The sequence below is a fragment of the Cygnus olor genome, chromosome 1 (genome assembly GCF_009769625.2).
Source record: "Cygnus olor isolate bCygOlo1 chromosome 1, bCygOlo1.pri.v2, whole genome shotgun sequence".
Lineage (NCBI taxonomy): Eukaryota > Metazoa > Chordata > Aves > Anseriformes > Anatidae > Cygnus > Cygnus olor.
In genome coordinates this window covers 55,259,665-55,285,369 of record NC_049169.1, presented here as the reverse complement: position 1 = coordinate 55,285,369, position 25,705 = coordinate 55,259,665, and the positions used below count along the sequence as shown (strand labels likewise).

Genomic DNA, 25,705 nt, shown 5'->3' with positions numbered 1-25,705 from the left:
GGCTCCAAGGCTGAGCGCTGAGGCTCCTTTCCAGAGCAGGGAGCGGGCATGTCAGGGTGGAGAAACCCACGGCTCAGAGATGGGGAAGGAGACCCATTTTGGCCTTCACTCCATCCACTTGTGGAGCAGGAGGGGTCAGCAACCTGGCCAAATGCCAGAGCCTTTCCCTGCCCTCCTGAGTTCCAGCAGGTAGGAGTTTCTCCCTGCTACCTCTGCTGGCATTGATGGCACCAAATAGAAGTACCCAAGAGCGACAGCCTCTGGGGTCGTGCTTGATGGGGGTAAGAGGGATGGGGACTGTCACGTCCTGAGCAGATGGGGAACCGATGGGCCTCACAGAAAGGGAAGAAGAAAGTGTTTCAGTGTGTTTCTGTTCTGGGCCTCTTGAGGAAATCGCAGAGCGTCTTGTGATTTAGAGACAAATATGCAAGACAAGGAAAGCTTTAAGCCACAAGCCTGGCCCGCTGCCCGATTTTTTTCCCCTCCTCTTTCAGCATAATTACAGTTGAGCCATGTAGTAATTGGGTAACTTTTTCCAGAGGAATCTTTTCATTCGGGGTGAGTCATATTTGCCACAAAGGGAACGTGGAGGCAGCTAAAAGACATGTAGACCCTATGTTTTATTATCACGGAGCGTTTTGTCCCCATCCCCTTGTTCCTCAGCCCCTTAGATGTGTCCAGAGTCGGCACAAGAACACTGAGCATTCTTGGATGATCCCTCTCCACCCCTCTGAGAGGGCTTCCTCCAGGTTTGCTGTGCCCTACAGCCACGAAAAAAAACACACACATGGTTTCGAGGGTGCTTAGGGGTTCTGCAGAATAGGGGCTGGTGTCCCTTCGTTGGATTCAGTACCTACAAGGGGTGGTGGTAAGGGCTGGGTCAGCAGCTGGGGGACAGCAAGGCTTGATAGTGCAGCTGGGAGACCCTGGATCCAGCATCAGTCCTCTGCTCCTGGGGTTTCACCTGGACTGCAGAGAGTTTCTGAGGCAGCGTATACCCCCAGTGGTATTTCTCCTGCTCCCAGTTTAAGCGGAGCTGAAGAGCCCAGCCCGCCTCCCAGATCCTTCCCGCCAAGTCTCAGTCCCTCTGACCATTTTCCATGTGGGATAAAAACCTTGGAGAGCAAAACACTCATTGTAAAACTATTTTCCATTGGCTTGGAGGCCACACGCGGCTGGATCTCCTCCTGGAGCAGCCGGCAGCCTGCTTGGAAGGGTTGGGATTAGCATCCTGGAGAGGGGCCTGGGTGAGGGTGGGAGGAGGCAGCCGGGCCTGACAGGTCCTCCCTCCTCAAAAACCAACCCCTCCCTCTCCATCCTCCATCTGATTGGCGAGCCGGGTGGGGAAAGGGCTGGCACAACTCAGCTCTCCATCTATTTAAAGGCCAGGGTGGGGCCCTTGAGCTACTTGCCTGGGACTTTTGCACCTTGGAGGAGAGGAGCAGCAGCCCGCAGAGCAGCACCATGTCTTGCGTGAGTGCCGGGAGCGATGGGGAGCAGGAAGCGGGGCTGCAGGGGCAGCTTTTTTTGGGGGGGTGCTGCTTCATAGAGCAGGATGATGGGGAAGGTACTGGCTTGGCAGGAGGGTGCTTGCACATTCCTCCTCCAGCTGCTCATCTCTCCCTGTGCCAGAGGCTCTGCTAGAGCTGGGTGCCTGCTGCTGGGGGGAGTCAGGATCTCTGCTGCATCTATTACAGAAGGGTGGCTGCTATTTCTTGTTCTGGCAGCGGAGTTTTTTCCCTTGAGGGTCCCTCTAGGGAGGAACGTGGTGAGGGTCCTTGTTAGGTTGGTTCCCAAGCTGGGGTAACCTGCTTTATAGCAGTTCTGCTCTGGGGAAGCATCTGCAGTAAGATTTATTGCTCTCTGAGCATCTCCTCTTCTGGGCAGCCTTGCCACTTGCTTCCTGGCTGCAGTTTTCATGAGTCACTCAATTCTTATTTCTCGTAAGAAAATGTGCTCTCCTGAAGTGTTCTGTGAGTACCAAGGACTGCTGGAGGGATACTCACATCAGAAGAGTGTTTGCACTTTGATTTCTTTCATCAGGCAGAGAGGGGGAAAAAATCAGGGAGTGTCCCAAGTGCAAACGAAATTGGGGTGGGGGTAAACCTCTTGGTATTCTTGTGTTCTTGCATTCTTGTGTTCTTGCCTCTGGTGCTATTAAGAAATGAGTACCAGGGTGTTTTCTTTCTCCTACAGAAGGCAGGGAAAAGTGCATGCATGGAGCAGGAAAAAGCTCTTGCAAATGTTAAACCTGGAAAAAAAAAAAAAAAAAAGCCCTTGGAAGCTGGGGAGCAAAACTTCTGGCCATCCCTGCACAGCCAGGCTTCTGTGGGATGTCATGAGACCCACAAGGCACATGGGTGTGTTCATGACAGGGTGGGTGTGATGGGAGCTTGCAGGTACTCTCTTTACTGCCACGAAACACAGATATGTTGATGAAAGCAGCAAGAGGAAGGTTGGGAAATCGGGCACATGGTCCATGTGATTGGGGTGACTTCTCAAGGGTGTCCCATATGCCTCACCCTGGGGGAAGGGAGCATCCCTGTCTCTCCTGCAGTCCAAAGCACTGCACCGCCTGGTGTGGCAGCGGGGAGAGCTGCCAAGTCGCAGCAAGGGAGCCAGCAGGTACTGAGCTAACGTCTCTGCCTTCCCCTTCCCCAGGGACCCGTGTGCACCAACTTGGGCCTCAAGCCTGGCCAGCGCCTCACGGTCAAGGGGACGATTCCACCCAACGCCAAGAGGTAAGCTGTGCCAAAGCCCCGTGCTGAGCTGGCTTCTGCTGCTGGGGGCTGAGGGAATCTTGTCCCTTGGGTGGGAGAGGAGCAGCTTTCAGAGGGGTTAACAACAGCAGCAGTTCCTAGTGAGTCATTGCCTAATGTACTTTGCAGACATGGCTCTGCTGCCAAGGGGCTAAGCCAAAGCAGATGTGAAGCCCCAGCTGCACTAACTGGCAATGACCACATCCTCTCTAGCACAGGGTGAAGGAAATTGAAGCTGTATCTGTACTGAGATATGTCTCGAGACCAACCCAACAGCCACAACATCCTCTCCCTTGCATGAAGGTGGCCTAGGAGCAAGGGCACCGTTACTGTGCCTTGGGCAGAAGATCCTATCCCAAGCAACTGGGAGATCTTGGGTGCTCTGGTGCCATGGATGCTTGGAGCCACAGCTCCCTTAATGGTGTAAAGGGAAAGGCTGCAAGGTCCCAGGAGTGGTGAGGGTATCAGGGTGTCGAAATCTGCTTCCACCCAGTGGTGACACCTCCTGGGTGCTGGTGGGGAAGGAATGGGGAGCAATGGTAAGTGGGCAGGTGTGCTAAGAGTGGGAAGTGCTCCTAGCTCTGCAGGGATGGCTGTGGCCATCAAGGAAGCCTCTGCAGCAGCCCCCAACCCTCTTGCAGGTCTGTGGCTGGTGGGGCCCTTTGGTGAGCCCAAAGGTGGAGCTATGGTGGAGCCCATAGCTGCTGTACCAGCACTAGTGGTGTTCCAGGAAACATGTTCCAGCTCTTCCCAGCGCCTTTGAAGTTTGATACCATTGGAGTGAAGCCTCCTGGGCTTTCTCTTGCCAAACAATATGCCTCCTCACTTCTCATTTCAGTAGGAGGCCTGGAGGCAAGGTGGACACTGGGCTGGGAAGCTGTTTCCTCCCACTGCCATTGCAAGATGCTCTGGGATAGCTAATGAGATGGTAATTATTTCAGCTGCCTGCAGGGTTGGGAGAAGGCAGTGGCTGTCAAGCAGGGTGCAGCCCCAACTAACTGTTTGAGGCTGGAAGGAAAGCTGGGACAAGCAACTGACTCCTTGGGAGCTGGTTTGGGTGCAGAGTAATTCCATGTTCAGGGCTAAGCACTGAATCTTTCTCCTGTTAAAAGCTTAGTGGAGAATATCTCGCATTGACAGCACCACCTCTTTTGCAAAACTGCACAGCTTTCCTAAAGGATTTCTCCTTGGACACCCTCCTCCGGGCTTGAGGGAGCAGACCCAGAGACAGGCATGGTAATGAGTGACGTGCTACTGTGGTGTCTGTCTCCTTTCCCTGCAGCTTTGTGATGAATCTGGGGAAGGACTCGACCCACCTGGGCCTTCACTTCAACCCCCGCTTTGATGCTCATGGCGATGTGAACACCATCGTGTGCAACTCAAAGAAAGTGGAAGAGTGGGGTGCGGAGCAAAGGGAGACGGTCTTCCCTTTCCAGAAGGGAGCCCCCGCAGAGGTGAGACCTGGGATGTGGTGAAGGGAGGGCATTTGGCACAGGGCACCCAACTGCAGTGGCTAGCTCAGGGCTGTCTGGGAGGTGGCTGGCTTCTCCTGCTTGGCCAGTGCCACCATCCAGGGCTCTGAGCAGTGGTGATGGGTGGGGATCAGATGTGCAAGCTCCATCTAGCTCCAAGGGATGTTTCTATTGAACTGAGCAGGGAATAGGCATCACCTGGGACACCAGAAGCATGCTGGTGCTGCTGAAGAGCAGGTTATGCTGCTGAGCATGTTCACCTTGCAGAGCAGAGGCTGGCGCAGCAATGCTGCGGAACAGGGAAGGGTTGAGAGTATCTTGGCAGAAGCTTTCACTGACTTCTCCCTTTGTTTTGCAGGTCACTTTCAGCATCAACCCAAGTGATGTGACTGTCCACCTGACGGGCCACCAGTTCACATTCCCCAACCGGCTTGGTCTTTCTGTCTTTGATTACTTTGATACACATGGGGACTTCACGCTGCAGTCCCTCAGCTGGGAGTAACTTCCCCTCACATCTGTTTCAAATACAAAAAAGCAATCAATAAACATGTTTTGGTCTACCCGGTCTCAAACTAATTTTTGCAAGCTTACAGGGGTTAGTCAGCTGGGGGACCTGGGGTGGTATAACCTGCTTTGCTGGCATATCACATGTGGGTGAGATTAACTAAATATAGCCTTAGCCCTTGATGTCATGGGTGGAGAGGAGGTTGGTGGGGGCAAGAGCCTGGGAAGACAAGGTAAAAATGTCAGGAGGAGTCTGAGTAGGAAACAGTATGGTGTGGCCAGAGGTGACCGTGGCGGAGAAAAGTGGAAAGGGTCCCTCTGGCTTGCAGACCTCTAGAGGAGCTGGTCCTGCTTGTGAAAGCATTCTTGTCTCCTTGTCTTTCTTCTGCATGGGAAGGGCAGTGGAAAGGAATGTCTTGCTGATCTGGGGAGAGCCTGCAGTGGGCTCTTCATCCAAATCTTTCCCTCTAATTACTGAATAAGCACAAATGCCCTCTTATACTACAAGAGCTAGAGAGGTAGTAAAGCCCAGCTAGGGTGTGGGATGATGAGGATGCCTCCACTACACTTCTGTTACCCCTTCACTCACATATTAGCCCACATAAGCCTGGGCATTTCTCAGTCTAATCTGAGGCTGGCCTCTGAAGGGGAAGAAGAAGATGAAGCGTGCTTGATATTACAGCATATTGCTCACTGGGCTGTGGCTTACCCAAGGCATCAGCCACCAGCTGCCTTGGGGGCTCTCTTAGCCTAACGCTAATTTAGCAGTAATGACTAGTGATGTGCCTAGTGGAGCTGGGGTGGAAGCACGCAATATTTGGGTCCTCACTTCCAGGCTGGCCACAAGCAATGTGAAAGACAATTTGATGTCCTGCAAGGGCGCCCTGCAGGCTTGGCCAGGCTGATTCCTCCCATTAGGCAGTCACAGAGCAGCTGGTGCACGGGAGCTTGTTCCTAAGGCAGTAGCACCTCTCGTTCTTGCTCCATAATTCATGAGGATCTGCCAGGTCCTGTGTCTCAGGTACCCATGCAGAGTGAGCCTTGGCTGCTAGGAATTGGGGCTGGGGAAGAGGAGAGAGGCAAGTTGGAGACAAGGGCTTGAGATGGGTTTTTAGGATGGGAGGCAGGAACATTTGGGGAGTAAAACCAGGTTGAGACTCTGCAGCTGGATCTCTCTTGGAACCTCATGTTACTCAAAGCCAGGTTGCTCCAGACTATCGCATCCAGTTCTTTAGGGCTACATCTGTAATAGGAAACGCAGCATCTAGCATTGCCACCCTGTGCACAGTTGGGGGACAGCGTAGCCTGGGTACTCTTCCAGTGTGGTGATATGGATGAGGTCAAATTTTCTGCGGATGAGAAGAGAGTTTAGCTGTGTGGAAGTGAGCCATGCTGGGCTAGATGGTCTCAAGGCAAGAGACCTGGCCCAGTTCATGTAGTGGCATTGTCCCAGCCTGGGGTACATTCAGTAGGACAGAGGGTTGGGGATCTCCTTGACCACAGTAGGGACACAGTGCTGGTGACAGGCCCTTTCATAAACTATGATGAAGGACACACAGAGAAGCTCTCTCCTTGTAGCTTCCTTTGCTGGACTGACCTTGAAAGCTACACAGACATGCTCTCCTCCCTGAGCTGTACTGCAGGGCAATCTCACACATCCCACAATGTCTCCAAACTGTACTTGGGAGTCATTTTTCAGAAAGACTCTTCAAAGATTTCGGTGAGGGTGGGTGGAGAAAAAAGCTGAATGAGAGTTTCACCACAAGCCAGAGGATGCACTTTAATCAGGTCTCCCACTAGTGTGCCTGCTTCTCGAAGTGACTCACTGGTCCTGTGAAATCTGTGAGTCACTGTTGTCCCTGTTTTGTTATGGCTCTGTCCGTTGCCAGCGAGGAGGTGAGGGTGGTGAGAGTTCCTTGGTGGTATAATTTAGACATACAGAGGCTGACTGCTCCCTTCCGCCTACTCCCTGGCCTTGCACAAGGCGGAGGCCAGCACGTGAGGGCCGGAGGATCAGAGTTGGGACTGACTCCTCACACATGCCAGGGGATGAGCATCCTCGAGCAGCCTCACAAAGTGCAAGGCATGAAGGGGAATGCACCAGGTTGATGACAAGGATGGAAAACACCACAAGCCAGCACAGAAGAAAGTAAACTTTTATTTCATGTCTCAACACTCACAAAAGTCTGGGAGATACCCCCCCTCCCAGGGAACTGCTCAAGGTCTGGGGCTTCCCACACTTTCCCCCATGGACCCCAACATTTCCCCAGAAGCCACAGGGATGCTGTGGCCTCCTGTGACATCCAGGGAGGGTGCCTGGGGCCATGCCACCCCTGACCCGCTGCGGCCAGGGTGCCGGCGGTAGCTGCTGGCCAGCAGGGTGTAGAGGAAGGGGTTAACGCAGCTGTTGCCATAGGCCAGGCAGGTGACACCAAAGTTGAGGTAGGCCTGGGCAGTGGGGCCAATGCCCATGCCCTCACCCCAGTACAGCCCAGCCAGCTGCCAGCCCCAGAAGGGGAGGAAGCAGGCCCAGTAGGCCACCACGATGGCAGAGATCCTGGAGGAGAGACGCCGGGTGGGAGCCTGGCCAGCCGCTGGCAGCCCCAAGGGCCAGGCGGAGGAGCGGTACGCCCGGGCCAGGCGGGTGTAGACGATGCCCAGCACCATGCCAGGCACCAGGATGCTGGTGGCGAAGAGCACTGTCAGGTAGAGACGGAAGGCTGCCGGTGTCCAGGTGGGGACGCAGATGCGCTTGTGGGGGCCATCCCCCTCCCGCAGTTGGGTCATCGCCATCATGGGAGCTGTAAGCAGGAGCGCAAGGAGCCAGAGGATGGCGCTGGCCAACTTGCGGTAAGCGTTGCCGGCCCGCCTGGCCCGCAGCGGCCTGGTCACTGCCCAGTACCTCTCCAGGCTCATGGCAGTCAGAAGAAAGATGCTGGCATGCATGGTAAGGAGGTCCAGGCTGAGCAAAATCCTACAGCCCGCGTCCCCGAAGAACCAGTCATGGGCAAAGTAGGTGCAGACCACGAAGGGGATGGTGGAGAGGTACAGGAGGTCGGCCAGGGCAAGGTTGATCACGTAGACCCCCAGGGAGCCCGCTGAGCGGCCCGCCACCCTGCCAGAGGCCACCAGCACCGTGTAGATGTTCCCGACCATCCCAATGAGGCACATGAGCAGCAGCATTGTGCCCAGTGGCCCTGTGACCGGGCTGTCCTCTCCCAGGACACTACTGCCATCACCCCCACCGCCACTTTCCTCCGAGAAGCCGCCACTCTCAGGATCCTCTCCAGGCCTGACACTGATGAGGGCAGGGTCACAAGACATCTTGGGGATTGGGGTGGGAGAACAATCAGGCTATGAGAGACCTGGTTCTTCTCTCTGCCCTCCCTGCTTGCTGTATGAGATACAAATATTCTTAAGAGAAGCCCAGGAATGGATAAATGGCATGAGCTCAGCAGACGTAAGGTGCTCCAGAGAAGTCTATTCCTCACCTCCAGCCATCTCGTCCATTTTGCTGATCTTGTCCATCACAAGCTCCGTCCAGCGGTTTTCGTCAAATAAAGGCTGAGGAAGGGACACCACCCTCCCCTTCAAGGCTGACAGGTGCAAAGTAACCGCTGTCAGCCAGGAGGAAAGGTCTGTGCTCTTCACCAGCTCCTCACTTGTTGTTCCTCCAGTGTTTGCTCGGCAGAAAAACAGCTGACTCCACGGACAAGTGGGTTTCTCCTTCTCCCTAGCCTCTGTTCTTTCAGCTCAGATGCTGGAGAGATGTGACACCCACCCACCCCCCTTAACCCACCCCTGGAGAGTCGCCTTGCCCACTGCACAGGAATGTGTCTGACTCACAACTTCACACACCAGTGTGATCGCAGTCCCAATTCATACCAGGCTGCTAGCCACTAGCTCTGGAGCCGTGATGGCTCCCTCCTTTCTTTCAGACACGCTCCTTCTTCCTCAGTGCCTTCCTCCTGCTCTCTCTTCCTTCTTGTTCTTTTCTCCCTTTCTTTTTCTCATTCCCCCTTGCCCAGTTTTTCTCCTCTGAGGCAGGATATAACTGAAAGATAAGCCTCCCCAGTCTGGCAGGAGGCAAAAGAATTGTGCTGTGACTTTAGAAGGGAAACTAGGGTCAGCACTGAAAATGCAAAGATTGCTACAGTGCTCCCTGGCCCTTAGCTAAACCAGGGCAAGAGGGCCTGCCCCCCAGTCATTTCCAACGTCATCAGGACCCCTTGAGGTGTAGACAATGGATTTAACCCCCAGTTTTGCAAGCAAAGGCCCCCACAGACCACCAGATGGTAGGACATCTCCATGGCCTATGACCTGGCCCTGCTCTACCCTTGTCCTCAGTCACCATCAAGCTCCTAGAGGCTCAGAGGGCTCGGTATTTTAGACCCACTACTTCCTTCCTTTCCCCAAAGACCATCCTCCTCCTCTGAGATTTCCCCCTCCTCCCCTCCTGCCTACCCTCGGAGCAGGGAGCAGAAGTGTGTTAAGCACCATTGCCTTCTACTGGAGTATCACTGTATGACACCTGTGCCCCAAAGTCTTCCGCACCCAGCACTGCCCCACTCTTATTTTATTTTATTTTATTTTTTTTTAAGAATAAACCACATCCGAACCACATTTGTCTCAGGAAGCAGACAGATGTGCCATTGCTGATCTACTGCTAGTCTGCAGGGGTTTTTAGGTCACTCAAGATACACTTTTTTTGCATCCTCAGTGAGTGTATTAGCTTTGTTGTGGCTGAGTCAGATGCCTCCACCTACCTCCAGCAGCAACATCTCAGCAGCAGACAGAAGGAAGCACCCCAGCAGAACTGCCCTTGCTGCAGCAGGATCCAAGCACCTCCCAAGCAATGTGCTACATGCAACAGCAGCAGCTTCAACATGACCATGCCACAGGAGTATGGCACACATGGCAATGATGGAGGTGACTTCAGCAGCCTCCCTCTGGGTTATATGTGCCAGCACTTGGCATGGCTGGGTCCCTCTCCTCTCCTTTCTAGAGGAGAACTGAATGTGCAGGATGTTCAGATGGGGCTTGACCTTTTTTTTATTTTTTTATTTTTTTTAACGCACTGTCCCATTTTCGTATTATCAAAACTGAAAGGCACTTCGCTTTGGAACACACGCTTTGCAATGGCCTTCAGTTTCTGGGTCAGTCATGCTCCAAACTGGGAGAGATCAGCAAAACTGCAGTGAAATATACTTATGGGTGGAAAGATTTGCTGTGTCATAGCAGCAGGATGAGTAATACTGTTTCTTATCCAAGAAGCTGGTGCTCCCAACAGGTTGTGGTGGTCTCAGCACAGAGAGAGAGGATCACCAGAAAAGCAGAGGGGGTCACATCTTTGCCCAGTTGGTTCTGATGGGAAGATTCACAGTCCAAGCACACTGGAAAACGCACTGAATAGCCACAACTCCTTGCTCTGACTGTCTGTCTTTTTTCAAGAAACATGCCTTAGAAGCCAGCAGCTCAGCTCATTTAGGAAGTTACAATAGATTAAAATGGGATTTTTTATTCATTTATTTAGGAGCTAACTAAAATCATAGTTGACTCATTAATTCCACTTAGCTTCCCTTAGCACCCTAAATGCCTATTCTCACACCGCCTGTGTAAAACTGCAGACACATTAGATACTACAGCCAACAGCAGAACTCAGCCGGTCCTTCCAGCATGTGAAACACGCTGGAGAGCTTTAAGAGATGATCTCTAAGGTATGAATCATGGGTTGATTTAGTGGTTAGGTCTGTTACTAGAAGGACATGAACATAGAGACTTCCTTGCTACTCTACTGCATAACAGTATACGTAACATGCACATATATATGTAATGTGTAGCTCAAAATGCAAGTGCCAGGCCTTTGACATACAGAGAGTGAGGGAGCAGAGACCCACATATTCTTTACTTCAGACATCAATTCCTAGGCTCTAGTAAAGTCAACAGAGAGTCTGAAGTCCGTAGCAGACATGCCATAGGCTGGTCTCTCCAGGAGCCAACCTCTCACCACTGGTTTGACTACAGCGACTCAGATTTGGCAGTTGAACTTCAGTAACATGAATATCCTTCACAGTATCTTCCCTAAGGCAATATTCCACCTCCCACCACTTTTTTGTTTTGGACACACACACATATTGTCCACATACACACATGTACACAAACACTGTTTCTGAGATGGTTTCTTAATCTGCTCAGTAGCAGTCAGAAGATGAGCTCCAAACGTGGTCTGAAGAAACTTTCAAGCCCACACACACGGGAGGAAACAGGCTTCACAGTTGGCTGTTAGATTACATCTTTTAAGTGACCTTTATCAGCTACTAGATTAGCTGACCAAATAACTAGATGTTTCACATCTCTGTCACCAGCAGAGAAGCCACTTCTTGTAATGAAATTGTCTCCCCTGTCTCTCCTAGTCCAGCAGCCCCCACAGCCCACTGGGCCTCAGCTCCAGCAAGGCAGAAGTTTTCTTACATAAGGTAGGTGGCTGTCTGCAGTTTAATGCAGATGCGATGCGAGGTCCCATGTCCACCACAGCAAGTGCCAAGTGTTCAAGGCCTGATAGATAGGCAAGGACTGCTGGCATCCAGTTGGATCACAGCACTGAGAATTCAGTCTTACGAGGTCTTGGACTTGAAAAGAAGCAGCTTAATCGGGCCCCAGAACAAAGAGAAATGTCCATGGGGAAAAAAAAAAGTGCTTCAAAGGGTAGGCTGCAAGAGCACTTTGTTTCTTTGATGTCAAATTCTTCTCCTGTCTTGTCAGCCCACCCAAGAGGACCAGGTAGAGTCGAGTCATAGCGAAGTTTCCACATAGCTTCCTAGGATTTAAACTTGAAGTAGGCTTCAACTGGAGTGAAGGAAAATGGAAGTGCATTAGGGCAATACTCTGAAGTGGAGCAGCAGGAGGGGAAGGAAACATCATCCAGGCACTTACTTGCATATTCCTGTGGTGTCATGGCCTGGTTGATGACACTAGTGAAGGCCGCGATCCAGTCCAGCTGGTCAGTCTCTGTCTCGCAGGTGAAGAGGTATTCCCGGTCAGGGGTGACAATGGTCAGGCCATAGTGCCAAGAGAAGTTGCCCTGTGTCCCTGCAGGCAATCCCTTTTGGACACTATAACCGTTCTCGCTGCTGCCCACAAATACCTCGCCCTTAGCAAACGCATCCTGCACATCAGGAGGGAAAGAGAGCGTTTTACTGAATCCAAGAAGAACCAGCGAATAATAGCAGTGCTCCTAAGGGCAGGGTGAGGACCAGGGATGTAGCAGCAAAAAGATCTGAAGGTGGTCAGGGGATTCAAAAGGGAAAGGCTACTCTCAAAGACAGTGACAGAAGGGAAAATTTAGGAGTGTAGACCTCAAGAGGTCCAAGAGAGAAACTGCTGCATCTGTCTCTCCATGACACTCACCATGTCACTCTCCTCGCCCCCACCGCCTTGACACCCTTGCCCTTCCTGTTCCCATTGTTTGCAGGCAGTGAAACAAATGAAGCGTGGGATGAATGAAGTGGGTTGGAAAGAGGAAGACCTAGAGTCCATTCAGGGACATTGGGGAACCCGCCAGCCTCCCTTACAACAGATCAAAGCAAAGAAGCAACACTTTGGTTGCACTTTGGCCCGGCCCTCAGCACTGTTGCCTGCAGCTGCCAGAGGTCAGATCTCCCCCTCACCAAAGGGTCCTTGAAGTACATGAGCCTGCGATGATCCAGCGTGAACCAGCGCTTCTTAAAAGCCTCTCTCTGCTGTGGAGGGAAGAGGTGACATTTGTAAGGTGATAGTGCCCTCTGCTGTGAGCTGTGCAAATGGATACCCAAAATTCATCCCAAACACTTGAATCAAGTCCCTGCCTTAACAGCAACCTCCCTCTCTCCCCTTCCGAGCTGCAAGTGGGGATCAGTGACCAGTTTTCCAGTCCCAACTGTTGACCCTAACTCTTGGACTTCTGTGAAGGACCCCAAAGTTGAGACAGGAGAAATCTCGATTCTAAATACCTGAAAAGTCATGCACACAGACACATTCAGAGAGATCGGTTGTTCTGGGAGAAAGCAGAGTGTCTGGTTTCATCTACTTTCACATATGTCCTTCCCCTTCCTTTTATTTTCCTCTCCCTTGATTGCACACACACTGTTCCCATTAGTGTCTAAAGAGTAGGGGGGAGTGGGGAAACAACAGGAGAAAAAACGATGGAGTAGGGAAAGTCACTGGCTCTCTGGCAAGTCCCTGCTAGTTTTCTTCTCCCATCTCAGCTCACCTTGGGACCTGTCTTCTCCATGTATCCCTCCTTCAGGAAGTTTCTTGTCAGCCGGCTTTTAATCTGACAAAAAGGTGAGAGTAACATTCACTCAGCCATGTGTCTTTGCTATTCATCTTCAAACTCATACCCTTCCTTCTCTTTGCCCAAATTTACCTCCCTCTTAAATTCATGTTTGCAGAACTGCCTAGACACGAGTCACTTCTGTTTGCAACGTGCCTTGAAATAGCAGAGAGTGGCTGTTCTCTGGCCATCCTAAGCATTTGTATGCACACCTTCTCATCCTTCTACCGACATACTGCAATTTCTACTTCTGTGTCTAGGGATCTAACAATAACTAATGGGCTCTTTTATCAGAGTAACTGAGTACCAGCAAGAAATTCAGCACTATGCTCTAGTGCTGCCTTACCTCATTATCACTGGCTATGGGAAATGCTACCTTCAGGTAATGGAACTGCACAGAGCGAATGGCATTGAACCAGTCCACTACCTCCTGAAAACGAAACAGAACAGAACAAAAAAGCTTAGAGCAACAGTGAGCCACCCAAACTCACCCAGCTGCACGCAACCCTATGTCAGCTGCAAACATAGCTAGCTCGCCCTCCGCAGGCCCTACAGCATCTCCCTCACACACACGCAGCCAGCACATCTGCACATCTTCTGCAGCAGCTCCTCCCACACAAACCCACTCAGCCAGTGCTCCTGCCCCGCTCCCTGCTGCAAAACTCTCTCGCAGACACGCAAGCACAGTGCCAGAACCCTCAACCTGTTTTCCTACAGCGACTCGCAGACACGCACGCCATCCTACCCATACCTCATACCACTCATAACCCGCAGCTTTTCCAGTCAGCTCAATTGTTTTGCAGCGTTTGATACTAAACCAAGATACCTTTCCACTTTTGTGGTACACAAATATATTCCGAGTCTTGTTGTCTTTGAGATAGGTGATCTGCAGCCCGTTGGGATTCCCAATCTTCGCTGGTTGGAACGTAGCATTGATGACATCTATTTTGACACTGATTTTGGGTTCTTTGGACTGAGAACAGAAAGGCATTGATCATGCATGAGCAATCCTAATGGGAAAGAGATCTAAGGTACTGAGTTAGTGAAGTAAGGCAAGGGCAGAGGGTGTTAAAAGGCATTAACTGCCCCCTTCCCAACAAAATTGCTGTAGTACACACCCCCTTCACTGTGTAGCATGCTCAAGCCCAAACAGTGGCTCAGCCCCTCCAATTTAGATTTGAGCCATGCCTACTCTGGAACTGCCAGCGAGACGCTGAAAGCACATCTGACTTTACAGCTGATCCAGTCTAAAGGCTAACAGACTCCGAAAGGAAAGACCCCACTCCTGTTCCTCCCTACCCCAAGCCATTTCCTCCCTTGCAACAGTCTACTAGTACTTGCCCCATTCATTTCTGGGAAGTAAACAAGAAGAAAAGTAGCCCTACTCGAAACAAAACAACAGGTTTTTGGCAACTTAGTTCACAGTAGGGTGAGGCTGGTTCCAGGGATGGTGCAGGATTGCACAGACAGGAAGATGGATGGGGTGAAGTGAAAGATCATCCCTTTAATCAACAGTAGGATTGTATGTCAGTCCTGTACCCTGAGATTCACCAGTAAGACAAGGAAGGGGGAGTGTCATGGAAGTGCCATTTCTGCCTTGTCACCAGCAAAAGTACTGTTGAAGAGGGAAGGATGTAGGAGAACACAAAATGAAGATGTGGCGGAAATGTCACCCTGAGAGTTGCAAGGGAACCCCTCCTCTATGACACATCTCTCTTTTATCATCCCTGGCCTGGGTGAGTAAGGAAATCTCAGAAACACACATAAGAGAGAGACACATCTCCATGACGCCACTGCCCTGGGTGGAATATGCAATGAGGTGGGAGTTGACCACCATGCTCACATCCTGCTTGGTGAAATACTTCAGGCATCCCTCTCTCTCAGACAAGAGGAACTTGCGGGGTAGGAACTGTCCATTGTCTCGGCCTCGCTTCCAGAGGATGCCTTCCTTCACCCCTAGGAACAGAAAAGTCAATTTTAAAAGCATCCCTCCACAGGCATCAGAGAGTTGTATTCAGCCAGGGGTCCCAGCCACACCCTGGGATAGAGCATGCGATGCTTCCCACCTCCTAGGCTGGTTCCTACAACTGCCTCTGCCAGTGTGAGAGCCGCCTCTCCTGTGAACACCACAGCCCTGGCCCATGCAGACAGCTGGCGTGGAACCAGAACTCTTCCCATTTGTCTCTGCAGGCCCTTAGGCTCCTACTCTTTGTGTCACAACACTGGCAGTGACATTTCAGAGACAACTGCTGTGGCTGAAGGGGGTGGCACGCAGCAGGACAGACATTCCTTATTGCAGAGCTCTGGCTCCACCAGCACAGCAAATGCCTTTGATCAACGCCAGCTGGTAATGAAACACTTGGAAGCAACCTACGAGAGTGCAAACCTACACTGTCCACAATTTAAACTCTCCCCAAGCCATGCTTTGTAAACATCAGGCAGGTTCTCAGGAGTCCTTGTGGGATTTGCAACACTGACACAATGCGCTTTGTCCTCATAACACTCAAAAGCTTCCAGTAAAGGCAACAAGGAGGACATTTTGAAGCTGTGCCCTTACCATCCGTATACGGCAGCTGTTTTCCTGGCTCAGTGAACTCTTTGCGTTCATATTTGGCCCGTATCCACTGTTCTCTCAGCACTCTGTAGGGAGAGGTGACAGGTAGCTGAGAAATGAACCGGAGGAACCCAAAACTGCCCTTCCCCCTTTTCTTTTATATGCAGCAACTTACTGGCAGTCATTGTAGGTTGGCTGGTAATAGTAAATAGGGATGTGAGCTTCGTAAGTGGCTTTAGTCACAGCATTCCCATGCTTGGCCAGAAACTGCAGAGTTAGACAGAGAGTTAGTGCCTTCCCTTTGATGCAGACTCATGTCAGGCCTTTTTCTTATCTATTACAGGGTGAGGTATGCATTGAGCTCTCATGGACCATACTCATTTCCCTCCTTTGCAACATCCCTGCGAAGTCTGGCTACAGAAAGGAGGGTCTCAAAGGACTTGTCTGTTCTCTGAAATCACACTGATTGCACCTAGATCAACAGAATGCCTTGAATGTCAATTCTGTGGTGCTGGGTGCATGCACGCTCAGTGGATTTGCTGGAGAGACTGTGTTTAACAACAGCTCTGACTTTCCAAACCTCTTTGCTCCTCTCCAAAGAGCAGCAAGATACAGATTATTTTCCTTGGATCTCTGGAAAATTTTGTCAGTCCCCTGAAAATTAATGGGGTCAAGGGGGGATGTAACAGGAAGAGGTCAAGTCCACAGAAGTGTCATTATTCTCAAGAGGTCACACCGTATCTCAAAACTCTTCTCAGAGCATGGAATTGTCCAAGATTTTCCCTTCGCATTGCTGAAACCAGGAGAAGACAATGAGCCAGGATGGAGCGGGTGAGTAGGAAATGAGTAACCATGAATGATAAAAAACACTAAACCTTGGCGTGACACACTGCAAGAAATCTGTCAGCCACAAAGTAACAGGAAATGGGGAGACACATAAAGGTAAGTGCATCTTCCCTCTCCCAGTGAGTTAAGAGGAATTATCTCCACTTGTGTATCCAGAGCACTAGAAAAGTGACTACTTACCACATTAATCTCCAACTCCGTGAGGCCAAAGGCCTGATTTGGCCAAAGGCCAAAAGAAGCGCTAATGTACAGACTAGACCCAACCTACCTGACATACCGACGGGATAAAAATCTCACCTGCACCTGAGCATCATCCCAGTGGTCCATCTTCAAGGATTTGACTTTGCTGATGCTAGGGATGTTGCGGTGAATTCCTGAGCAGCTGAGGCATATAAAGACACCCAGGGTAGAGGATGCCCAGTCAGGATCTGAGGGTATAAATGGGTATGACTAGAAGTGGTAAATACCCCCAAGGAAAATGTCTCAACTCAGAACATATCCGTGAGAAACAGAGAGAGGTTTATGACTATGGTTTCACCTGGGTGGATTAATTAACCTAGGGTACACATGTCTGTGTGGAAAAAGCATTGTTAATATTGCCTCATTCCCCCTGCTTCAACTGCTTAATCTGAATCTCTGTTGACTTGAACCTTGTAAAACTTCAAAGTGCTCGGCAAACTCCCTTTGGGTAAAGAATCATCTGAGACAAAAATGCAACCACCTCTGCGAAAAGACTCCAGGAGCTGTTTAGTGCAACACAGCAAACCCACAACAGTATTTATCTCAGGAAGTGAAAAGCAACCTTAAAACCAAAATCATCCAGGGAAAATTTAAGACGGTAAAATGGTATCAATTAGCCCAGTTTTACTCTGGCTTGGGTGGTACAACCCACATGCCCCTTTTGGGAGGAGTACAATGGGCATTTTTTAGCAGTGCTTGTAGAACCTCAAAGCAGTACCCTTTCAAGAGGACAAGCTCTTCAGTGAAAGAAATCTCCCAAGCGCCTGTGGAAGGTTGTCAGTTCAGCGCTGAGTCACGGAAAGGACCGTGCTCTCCTGAATTTTTTTCTTTGTGGAGCAGTTAGGCTTTCACTGGGAGCTTTCCTGTCGGGTCCTGACTGGGCATGACCTTGATTTGTATCTGAGATCCACCATGATTGCAACCCACAGTGCTGCAGCTGCACAGCCCCTGCTCCTCTGGCACTGCTGTGTCCCTGTCCTTCCCACCCGTGCTGCAACTCCTTCCTCCTCCCTTGCTATCACATCTCTGGGGTCCTCTTCAGTCTGGACCAGCCCACACCACAAGAGCTGCAGGGCATTGCACAGCTCCCAGCAACTGCCCTCCCAGCATCCCCCCTTCCCCTGCTCACGCTCCTCCTTCTGCAGGCTGCTTCAAAGCGCCGCCAGGCCAGGACGAGACCAAGAGACCAAATCCTGCCTCTGACCTGTCCTCCAGCAACCCTCGGGGACTCACCTGGCTTCCCACAGTCTGCGCACAAAGCGTTTTCTGCTCTTCTCCACACCTCCCTCAGGGCCTTCATGCTCTTTTCGCCTCCAGCCATTGTATCTGAATGCCACCCCTGCCTCCGGGCAGGGCAGGTGCCTGGGTCTTCTTGCACCTGCAGTCCACCCCAAGGGAGAAGGGGCCACCAGAGCACCAGAAGGGCTGGCAGAAGGAAGGGGAGAAGGGAGGCAGGAGAAGCCGTGAGGTTAATGGACGGAGCGCGGAGGCCTGGCTGCACCTGAGCCTGCAGGGCGCAGGCTGGTGTAAAGAGGCTGGAGGCCGAAGTGCACCCAGGCAGTGAGAGAAGAGGAGAAGAAGGAGGAGGAGGAGGCAGCCTGCCCCATGGGCGTGGAGGGAAGTGCAGCAATTAACCACGGAACTGGTTTTTCTGCATTTCTGCTGGGCAGAGGACAACCCAGGAAAAAAGAGCAAGCAGACAGTGAGCTGATAAAGGCAAGGCGGCTTGGGACAAGCGGCTGCCGGGCCATGTCGGGACTTGTCACACTCTGTGGGCTTGGGACTGGTTCTGTCCCTGACCCAACAGCACTTGGGAAGCTCCCATAAAGTCAGCTGGCCACCACGCAAGCCTTACACCCATTTTTAAGGGAAGGACTAGAGGTCAAAAGAGGTTCAAAAGTTCAGCAAAAGTCACCCCGGTTAGCAAAGAGGAAGGTGGGCATCCCCACGCCACCACCAGCTGGTGCTGGGACCTCTCCCACCATGGCCTTATTGCTCCCTGCAACTACCTGAAAGGAAGTTGTGGGGAGCTGGAGGTCGGCCTCTTCTTGCAGATAACTAGTGGGAATAGCCTCAAGTTGCGCCAGTGGAGGTTTAGGTTGGAAATTAGGAGACGTTTCTTCTCAGAAAGAGCAGTCAGGCATTGGAATGGGTTGCCCAGGGAGGTGGTGGAGTCACCGTCCCTGGGGGTGTTCAAGGAAAGGTTGGGCGTGGTGCTTAGGGACATGGTTTAGTGGGTGATGTTGGTAGTAGGGGGATGGTTGGACCACATGGTATTGAAGGTCATTTCCAACCTTTATGATTCTATGGCTGCTCGCACAGGTCCTGCATCCTGAAGGCTCAGCCTCAGAGCTGAGACCCATCCTCACGCTCACCTCCCCAAGGCTAAGAGGAGCGGTACACGTGCCGCTGACACCAAACAATGAAGGCACCTTGAAATCCTTTCAGACCTTTATTATAGAGACATGGAAGTGAAACACTGAGCAAGCTTCACGGGGATGGAGCACGTACCACACCAGCCGCACAAAGCAGCACAAGAGCTTTTTAACAACTTTGCTGGGAATGCCCCGAAGAGGACCATGAGCTGGAGGCACCAAAGCCTGAAGAAGCCTCCTGCTCGCCTCAGGAGCTGGCGGGTGACACCAACGAGGCCCACGACGACAGCTCCCCTCTCCTGCTCCCATCCCACGGGAAGGAAGCGTGCAATGGCACAACGAGGGGACACACACAAGTCCCCGCAGCCGGCTCCCATCACACGCGGCGGCGGAGGCACAAAATGGCGGGCGGGGCCGGGCCGGGCTGGGGGACGCCCTCGCCACGTCGCGCCGCACCGCCCCTCACGGTCGGGAGGCGACGGAAGGGGCGGGCGGTGGAAGGAGGCGCGTGGGGAAGCCATGGGCCGTAAGAAGAAGAAGGGGCCCGGGGGAGCGGCTTCACGGGTGGTGGTGACTTTCGATGAGGAGAAGCGGAGGTGAGAGCGGGCGGGAGCGCCGGGGAAGCCCCCTCGGGTCTGGGGGGAGGCGCTGGAAGCTGAAGGTTTCTTCTGTTCCAGGGAGTACCTGACCGGCTTCCACAAACGGAAGGTGGAGCGGAGGAAGGTGGCCCTGGAGGAGATCAAGAAGAAGCTGAAGGAGGAGCAGAGGAAGATGAAGGAGGAGGTACAGCGCTCCCCCCCCCCCCCCCCCCAGCCCTCTGGGGAGAAGCGCCCCCCGCCATGGCAGAGGGAGCCCCGGCTGTGGGGCAGGCACGCAGCGACCGCTCGCCGGGGCCCTCGGGTTCCCCCTGTCTCGGCTGTGGGGAGAAAAGGGTCCTCCCGAGCGAGGAATTGGGATGGGATGGGCATTTGGTGTAGCAGGGGTGTTGCAGTGACTTGTTTTCCTCCCTCAGCGGCACAAGGAGTACCTGAAGATGCTGAGCGAGAGGGAGGAAGCGCTCGGTACGTGCTCTTTGGTCACAGGATTTGGGCTCTGTCACAGCAGGGAGGGTGTCAGAGGAGCCTGTGAGGAACTGGAGAGGCACCAAACATGCCAGGAGGCTAGTTGTCTGCCTCCATGGCAGAGAAATCAGCTGGAGTAGCAGTGCTGCCCCACAGGGATGGCACATCACTCCTCTTAAATCTCCTCAAGAAGCTGGGCAGCAGTCTGCGTGGGTCTTCCCCTCCAATGTGATGTGCAGGAATGTGTGTGTGCACCTTGTGGAAAGTTGAGTGCTTCGCATTGAGTTGTGGTTTTTTTTTTTTTTTTTTGTCTCTCCAGAAGAGTTTGATGAGCTGGAGCACTTGGTAACCTCACAGACAGAGTCAGTGAACATCGACCACCCAAACCACATCGTAACGGTGACCACCATCAGTGACCTGGACCTCTCAGGCGCACGCCAGCTGGGACTGACCACCCCTGAGGTACAGCCTCTTGCTGCCTCTCTCATTGCATCGTTCTTAAACGTTCTTGGGGCTGACTAGGTAAGAATGGCCAGACTTGCAGCTGGCTGGGAGCATGGATGAAAAAGGAAACTCATAATTTTCACATTTCTTCCTCTTTAGTGGCCCAGTGTTTGTGGAGAAGTGTTGTACTTGAACACCTCACTCCAAACCACCCTGGAGTCCTTTGTTAACTGACCTTGTGTTAGTAGAAGGTGCCACAGAGGTGGATGGGGAGAACATAGTATTTTCAAAGCAGGTACAACACAAGCAGTGAGAGAATATAGGCTTCACTGCATGGACTGTCCTCCGTGTCTTTCTTGTGACCTGTCCAGGAAAAATTACTGCTAGGGTGAGGAGGGATTTTGCCCTCTGTGATCCTATGCTTGGACCAGAAATAAAGAAACCATTTGATTCTGGTTGTGGTCATTTCTATTTTTGGAACAGATATTAACTGAGATCTCATGTTTGTTTCATAAAGGCTTTATGGCACAAGTTGACATGATCCTTCTGAGCTTTGTGGCTGGGTTTAATCTTTGGCAAACTGTCTGTGTTGAGCAATTAGCCTCTTATAAGGGCATCTTCTAAAATGAAAATCTATTTTAATGAGGTTTTAGTATTATTTTAAGGAAAAAAAGCTGAAACCTTCACTTCATAGGTTAGACTTCAATTGTGTGTCCATTAAGATCATGCTGAAGTTGTTGGTTCTAGGGTGGAATAATGTAGGACTTTGTACTGGTTGTCCCTATTTGAAGGGCCCCAATAAGAAACCTTGAGACTTGAAGAAGAATGGCCGTCTAAGATTTAAAGTCTTGATCTGTAACCTGATGTTTCACAAAACAGGATGAAATCAAGAAGGCAGCAGAAACACTGGAATAATGAGACCGCCTGTTTTAATAGGATTTTTTTGGTTGCTGTTTTTTCCTTTTTAAGGGAGAAAATGATGGTTCAGGAGAAGAGAAGGGAGAAGAAGTGGTGAACAAGCCTGCAAGAACAGTGCCCAAGAAGTCCAGAAACCCCCTCCTGTCTGAAAAGTACGTATAAATTCATTCAGCTTCTTGCTGCTAGGCTCTGTGAGCTGATCCAGGAGGATCTTGTTGCCGGAGGGGATGCTGTGCTTCTAGGGTGCCGGTGGGCAGGAGCCAGCAGAGGGCACTGGCAGAGCACAAGCCCACCTGGGACACTCTGTTCCTATCACATTGATCTCTGATGACAGCAGCAGGAGGAGGAGGTGTTGCAGGGTGGGCTTTGCCCTGAACTGTTTGTCTTGTCCTCCTCCCTGTCAGATAATGCAGGGAAGGGTGTGTTGCAGGGTACAGAGTTTGTCCCTAGGATGAAGGTCAAATGACCCTAAAGCTTAAAGCTTTGGCATTCTCCACATTTTTGAGTATCCAGGCTTTACAGCTGCTTTGGGGTTGCAGAGAGTTACTTAACTCTCTGATGGCTGGGCTGCCCTCTGCTCAAAAAGTTCTTTTTGGTTGTTACTGCACTTGTAGATGGCAAGTTTTCTGCCCTCTCAGGATGATGCCTGGCACAGTAGAGTTCCCCTGGGGCATGCAGTTGTTAGCATCCATTCCTGCTGGGCCACGCAGGGCTGTCCTGCTATTGTTGTGGTGTTGCCTTGCTCCTGTAGACTTCGGTCCCCAAATACTTCTCTCTTCTTGCCCTGCCCAGGATCTCTGCTCTTACCGCCACGCTGCACATGCACAGCCGGAAGAAGTCAAAAGGAAAGCGACCCCAACGCAGGCAAGGCCCACGCCAGAAAATCGAGAAACCCACCATGAGGCGAACCACCAAGACTCAGCGACGGAGACTGACGGGCAAAATGGGCCGTGACCAAGATTAACGGAGAACCTGGTGCTTTGAGCGGCAGCTGGGACAGTTTTCTGCATCTGACCTGCTGCTCTTCGTGGCCTCTTCATCACGGGCAAGGACCTTGGTTAGTCGGCTCTCTGACCAGCAGTGAGCCCAGTTCAGGCCTTCTCTCACCTGAGTGCTGGCCAGGGGCACTAGATGCTCTACCTAATTATTTCTGCAGTGTCTCCAGCTAATTATCTGGGTGCCCTGAAGTCTCTAAAAGCTTGTGTTGGAGGTCAGATTCTCTGTTTGGCATAACCCTTCTGTCCCTGAGCCTCTCCTTCCAGAGCTGATACTTGGTTTTATCAAAGGAGAGGATCAAGTGCTGAGTGCAGCAGGCACACCACCCTGGCAACTTGTGAAACTAGGAAGAGCTCTGCTTCCACTCAAGCACCAGTGCCTTGGTGTTTCTGCTGTACAGTAAATCTTTCTTCCATGAAGACGTGGAATTCTCGTGTCTCGTGTGTTTCTTCTCCAGTGCCACACCTGAATTCAGGGATACTTGTATTTTTTTTTTAGGGGTACCTGTCCCGGGTGAAATTTAGTAACTTTGAGTAAATCTTTATGAAATAGTTTTGCTAAAGAGAAACATGACTTGAAGTCTAACAGCAGCTGTGCTAATGCCAGTACCAGCTGAGAAGAGGGTAGATGATTCCTGTTGCTGTAAGAATCTTGCAGTCTGCTGGTGCTCAGGAAAGGGAATAGCTAGGAGGCGTTTTGTGGTAATACAGAACGTGCCAGGGCAGGAACGGCTCATTCCACTGTCTGCTGACTGTGCCGATCCCAATCCCGATAGCTCAGAGGGGTATGAAATCCCTTAATGCCCTTCTGTGTGTGTGTGTGTGTCCCTCTCTGGGATGGGAGCAGCAGAGGCTGCCTTTACCTCAGGGCAGTTGTCTTCCTTCCTGGGGCCTCAGTGTGTATGTTTTAGCACAGATGCCTTCAAGAAGGGGGGGAAAACAACAACGACAAAAAAAAAAACATTTGCATGGCTGGGACTGTGGGAAATGCTTTTGGCAAAACTGAGCTTACCTCTGTCCTGGAGTGTCTGCAGGAGGTGGTGGCCGTCTGTTTGTCAGCTCTCGACCAGCTCCCTTCCCCAGATGAGGCCTCTTCCCTTCCTGCGTGTGTGCTGGCAAAGAAATGACCGGGGGGAAAGGCCTTTTTGGCCAAAACCCATACCAGAAAATTGGGAACTCGGCGATGGGTGAGTGGATTCCCCGTGCCAGAAATGGGAGGGGGAAGAGTAACCACGCCTGGGGCTTTGTGGAGGAACATCAGCAATGATAACGGCCAGCAGCCTGTAGAGCTAATGGCATAACTTGATGGGTATCTCAGCGGGTTTTTTGGGGCATGCACACGCACGTGTGCACACACAGATGTACGGAGAAGCCCTTCAGTGCGTTGGGGAGGAGGATAAGGGGTACTACAAAAAAAATAATAATGCAGATGTGAGTGAATGAGAAGCAGCGAGGGTCTGAAATCGTGGTTGGCTGGTTCAACACTGGGGCCGTTGGGGTGGTTGGGGTCACGCAGCAGCCTTCCCTGCTCCCCGGCACGGCATGTGGTGCCTCGTGGGGGGACTGGTGGCAGAATGTGACTGCGCTTTGTCCCCAAGGAGTTTGCTCTGGCGCTGGAACGGCCGCTGTTCGCAGTTCCTGTGCTTGTCACAGCTGTGAAGCCTGCCGAAATGCCGAGGGTGAACTTGGGGTTGGGTTGCCTCTTCTGGCTCCCAGAAAGCCTGGAACCGCAGTGGGATAGCTCTGAATGACCTCATTATAATCCTGATGGGATGCTGAGTGGCCTCAACAGCACTGAAGTGTTTGTTGTGTTACTGCCAGGTGATTTAGGAGAATCGCCCTTTTAGTTCGCTTGTTTCCCTGGCCCTAATAACTTCCGAGCCTTTCTCAAGTGTCAGCTGAAATTTCCAACAGCTTCTCCACGCTCTGAAAACTTCCAGTTCCTCCTGGAAGCTGTTTTCACGTAAGTATATGAAAAAAAAAAAAAAAAGAAAAAAACAGAACTGTTAAATCCTACACGGAGTTAACCACCAGTATTGTTGGCTGCGGTATTGATTTCTCCATCTGATCGATCCAAGCTCGGTTTTGTAACGTGAATTCCTGACTCCTCCCTGGCCCAGTGTCTCTGTTACGCACAGGGTGGAACTGGGCTACGTTGGGTGAGGGATACGAGCTCCCCCACACGAGCTGGTGAGTTAAGCATCTGCCAGACACATCACGCTTCATAGCAGCCTGTGACTTCCACACAGAAATATAAATGGGATTAGAGAGGATCAAAAGCAGACTGGGAGCCAAAAAGGGCAGACGGCTGTGGAAGAATTGGCGCTCAGCGCACAGAAGATGGAGTTGCGGTGTGCACACGAGCTTGTGTTAATCATTGCTCTGTGCTTGTTGCTCCTAAGCAGCGTATCGAGCTCCAGGCTGTATCCGGTGCGGTCCCACTGCTGCCTCCAGAAAGGAACCGGGGAGAGACGTTACTGGGAGAGAGACGAGAACTTTGGGGAATTAATGGAGCAAAATGGGGATTTGTTTATATTTTAATGCTCACCAGGACCGGGCAGAGAAGTAAATGGAACTGTAGCAGGAGCAACCGAGGACAGGCTGAGGGAGGCCCACACGGGGCTCGTGGGCAATGCCCAGATCGACCAAAGCTCTCTGTGGAGCGCCGTGGGTGGGGGCCACCCCACATCGGAGCTGGGCTGCGGGCACGCTGGGCTACCCCGGTGCTTGCCCACCGGCCCTACCCGCCTTAACCCGCTCCTGGGGTGATGCCTGCGGGGGGAGCGAGGGGATGGAGCCGCGGGGAGGCGCAGGGCAAGGACCGGGGACCAGGGACCGAGGGCCGGGGGCGAGCCGTAGCCCCGGGGCCACCGAGCCCAGCCCGGCCCGGGTCGATCGCCCGCCCGCTGCCTCCGACACGTGGGTGCCAGCACACGTGGCGCCGGCGCGCCGCCAGCCAGCCAATCAGAGGGCGCCATTCAAATGAGTGTTGGGTGGCGGCCAATGAGAAGGGAGGGGGTGTGGCCTCGCTGCCCGCAGTTCCCACGGCGAGCTTCATTCACAGGGGAGCTCGGCGGGCAGCGAGGTGCTGGGAGCCGTGGGGGAGTCGAGGTACTGGGGGCACTGGGAAGCACTGGGAGCAGCGTGTCCGGCTGCCTGGCTGTATGCATGTGTGTCAGAGGCCATGGGGGGCGCAGCATGACCCTGGCAGCAGGCCCCAAGCGCC

General features: G+C 52.1%; 4 protein-coding genes across 4 annotated transcripts; 2 read left to right on the top strand and 2 right to left on the bottom strand.

Moving 5' to 3' along the window:
* The first annotated feature begins 1,319 nt into the window (after positions 1 to 1,319).
* LGALS1 (galectin 1) lies at positions 1,320 to 4,791 on the top strand. The gene is made up of 4 exons (XM_040544879.1): positions 1,320 to 1,473; positions 2,662 to 2,741; positions 4,042 to 4,213; positions 4,590 to 4,791. Exons 1-4 carry the CDS (start codon positions 1,465 to 1,467, stop codon positions 4,731 to 4,733), a joined length of 405 nt encoding a protein of 134 aa, XP_040400813.1. The 5' UTR covers positions 1,320 to 1,464; the 3' UTR covers positions 4,734 to 4,791.
* Positions 4,792 to 6,879: 2,088 nt separating this feature from the next.
* On the bottom strand, positions 6,880 to 8,514 carry LOC121063902 (urotensin-2 receptor-like). The gene has a single exon (XM_040544834.1). The coding sequence runs from the start codon at positions 8,057 to 8,059 to the stop codon at positions 6,953 to 6,955; it is 1,107 nt and encodes a 368-aa protein (XP_040400768.1). The 5' UTR covers positions 8,060 to 8,514; the 3' UTR covers positions 6,880 to 6,952.
* Positions 8,515 to 10,243: 1,729 nt separating this feature from the next.
* LOC121063900 (arf-GAP with dual PH domain-containing protein 1-like) lies at positions 10,244 to 18,456 on the bottom strand. The gene is made up of 11 exons (XM_040544832.1): positions 17,920 to 18,456; positions 16,744 to 16,874; positions 15,776 to 15,867; positions 15,604 to 15,686; positions 14,890 to 15,002; positions 13,873 to 14,019; positions 13,393 to 13,476; positions 12,984 to 13,046; positions 12,403 to 12,474; positions 11,669 to 11,900; positions 10,244 to 11,581 (listed from the first exon to the last, which is right to left on the bottom strand). The coding sequence occupies exons 1-11, from the start codon at positions 18,005 to 18,007 to the stop codon at positions 11,553 to 11,555; spliced, it is 1,134 nt and encodes a 377-aa protein (XP_040400766.1). The 5' UTR covers positions 18,008 to 18,456; the 3' UTR covers positions 10,244 to 11,552.
* A 1,047-nt stretch (positions 18,457 to 19,503) lies between these two features.
* NOL12 (nucleolar protein 12) lies at positions 19,504 to 22,908 on the top strand. The gene is made up of 6 exons (XM_040544846.1): positions 19,504 to 19,657; positions 19,739 to 19,844; positions 20,074 to 20,122; positions 20,442 to 20,584; positions 21,536 to 21,636; positions 22,277 to 22,908. Exons 1-6 carry the CDS (start codon positions 19,581 to 19,583, stop codon positions 22,446 to 22,448), a joined length of 648 nt encoding a protein of 215 aa, XP_040400780.1. The 5' UTR covers positions 19,504 to 19,580; the 3' UTR covers positions 22,449 to 22,908.
* The last annotated feature ends 2,797 nt before the right edge of the window (positions 22,909 to 25,705 follow it).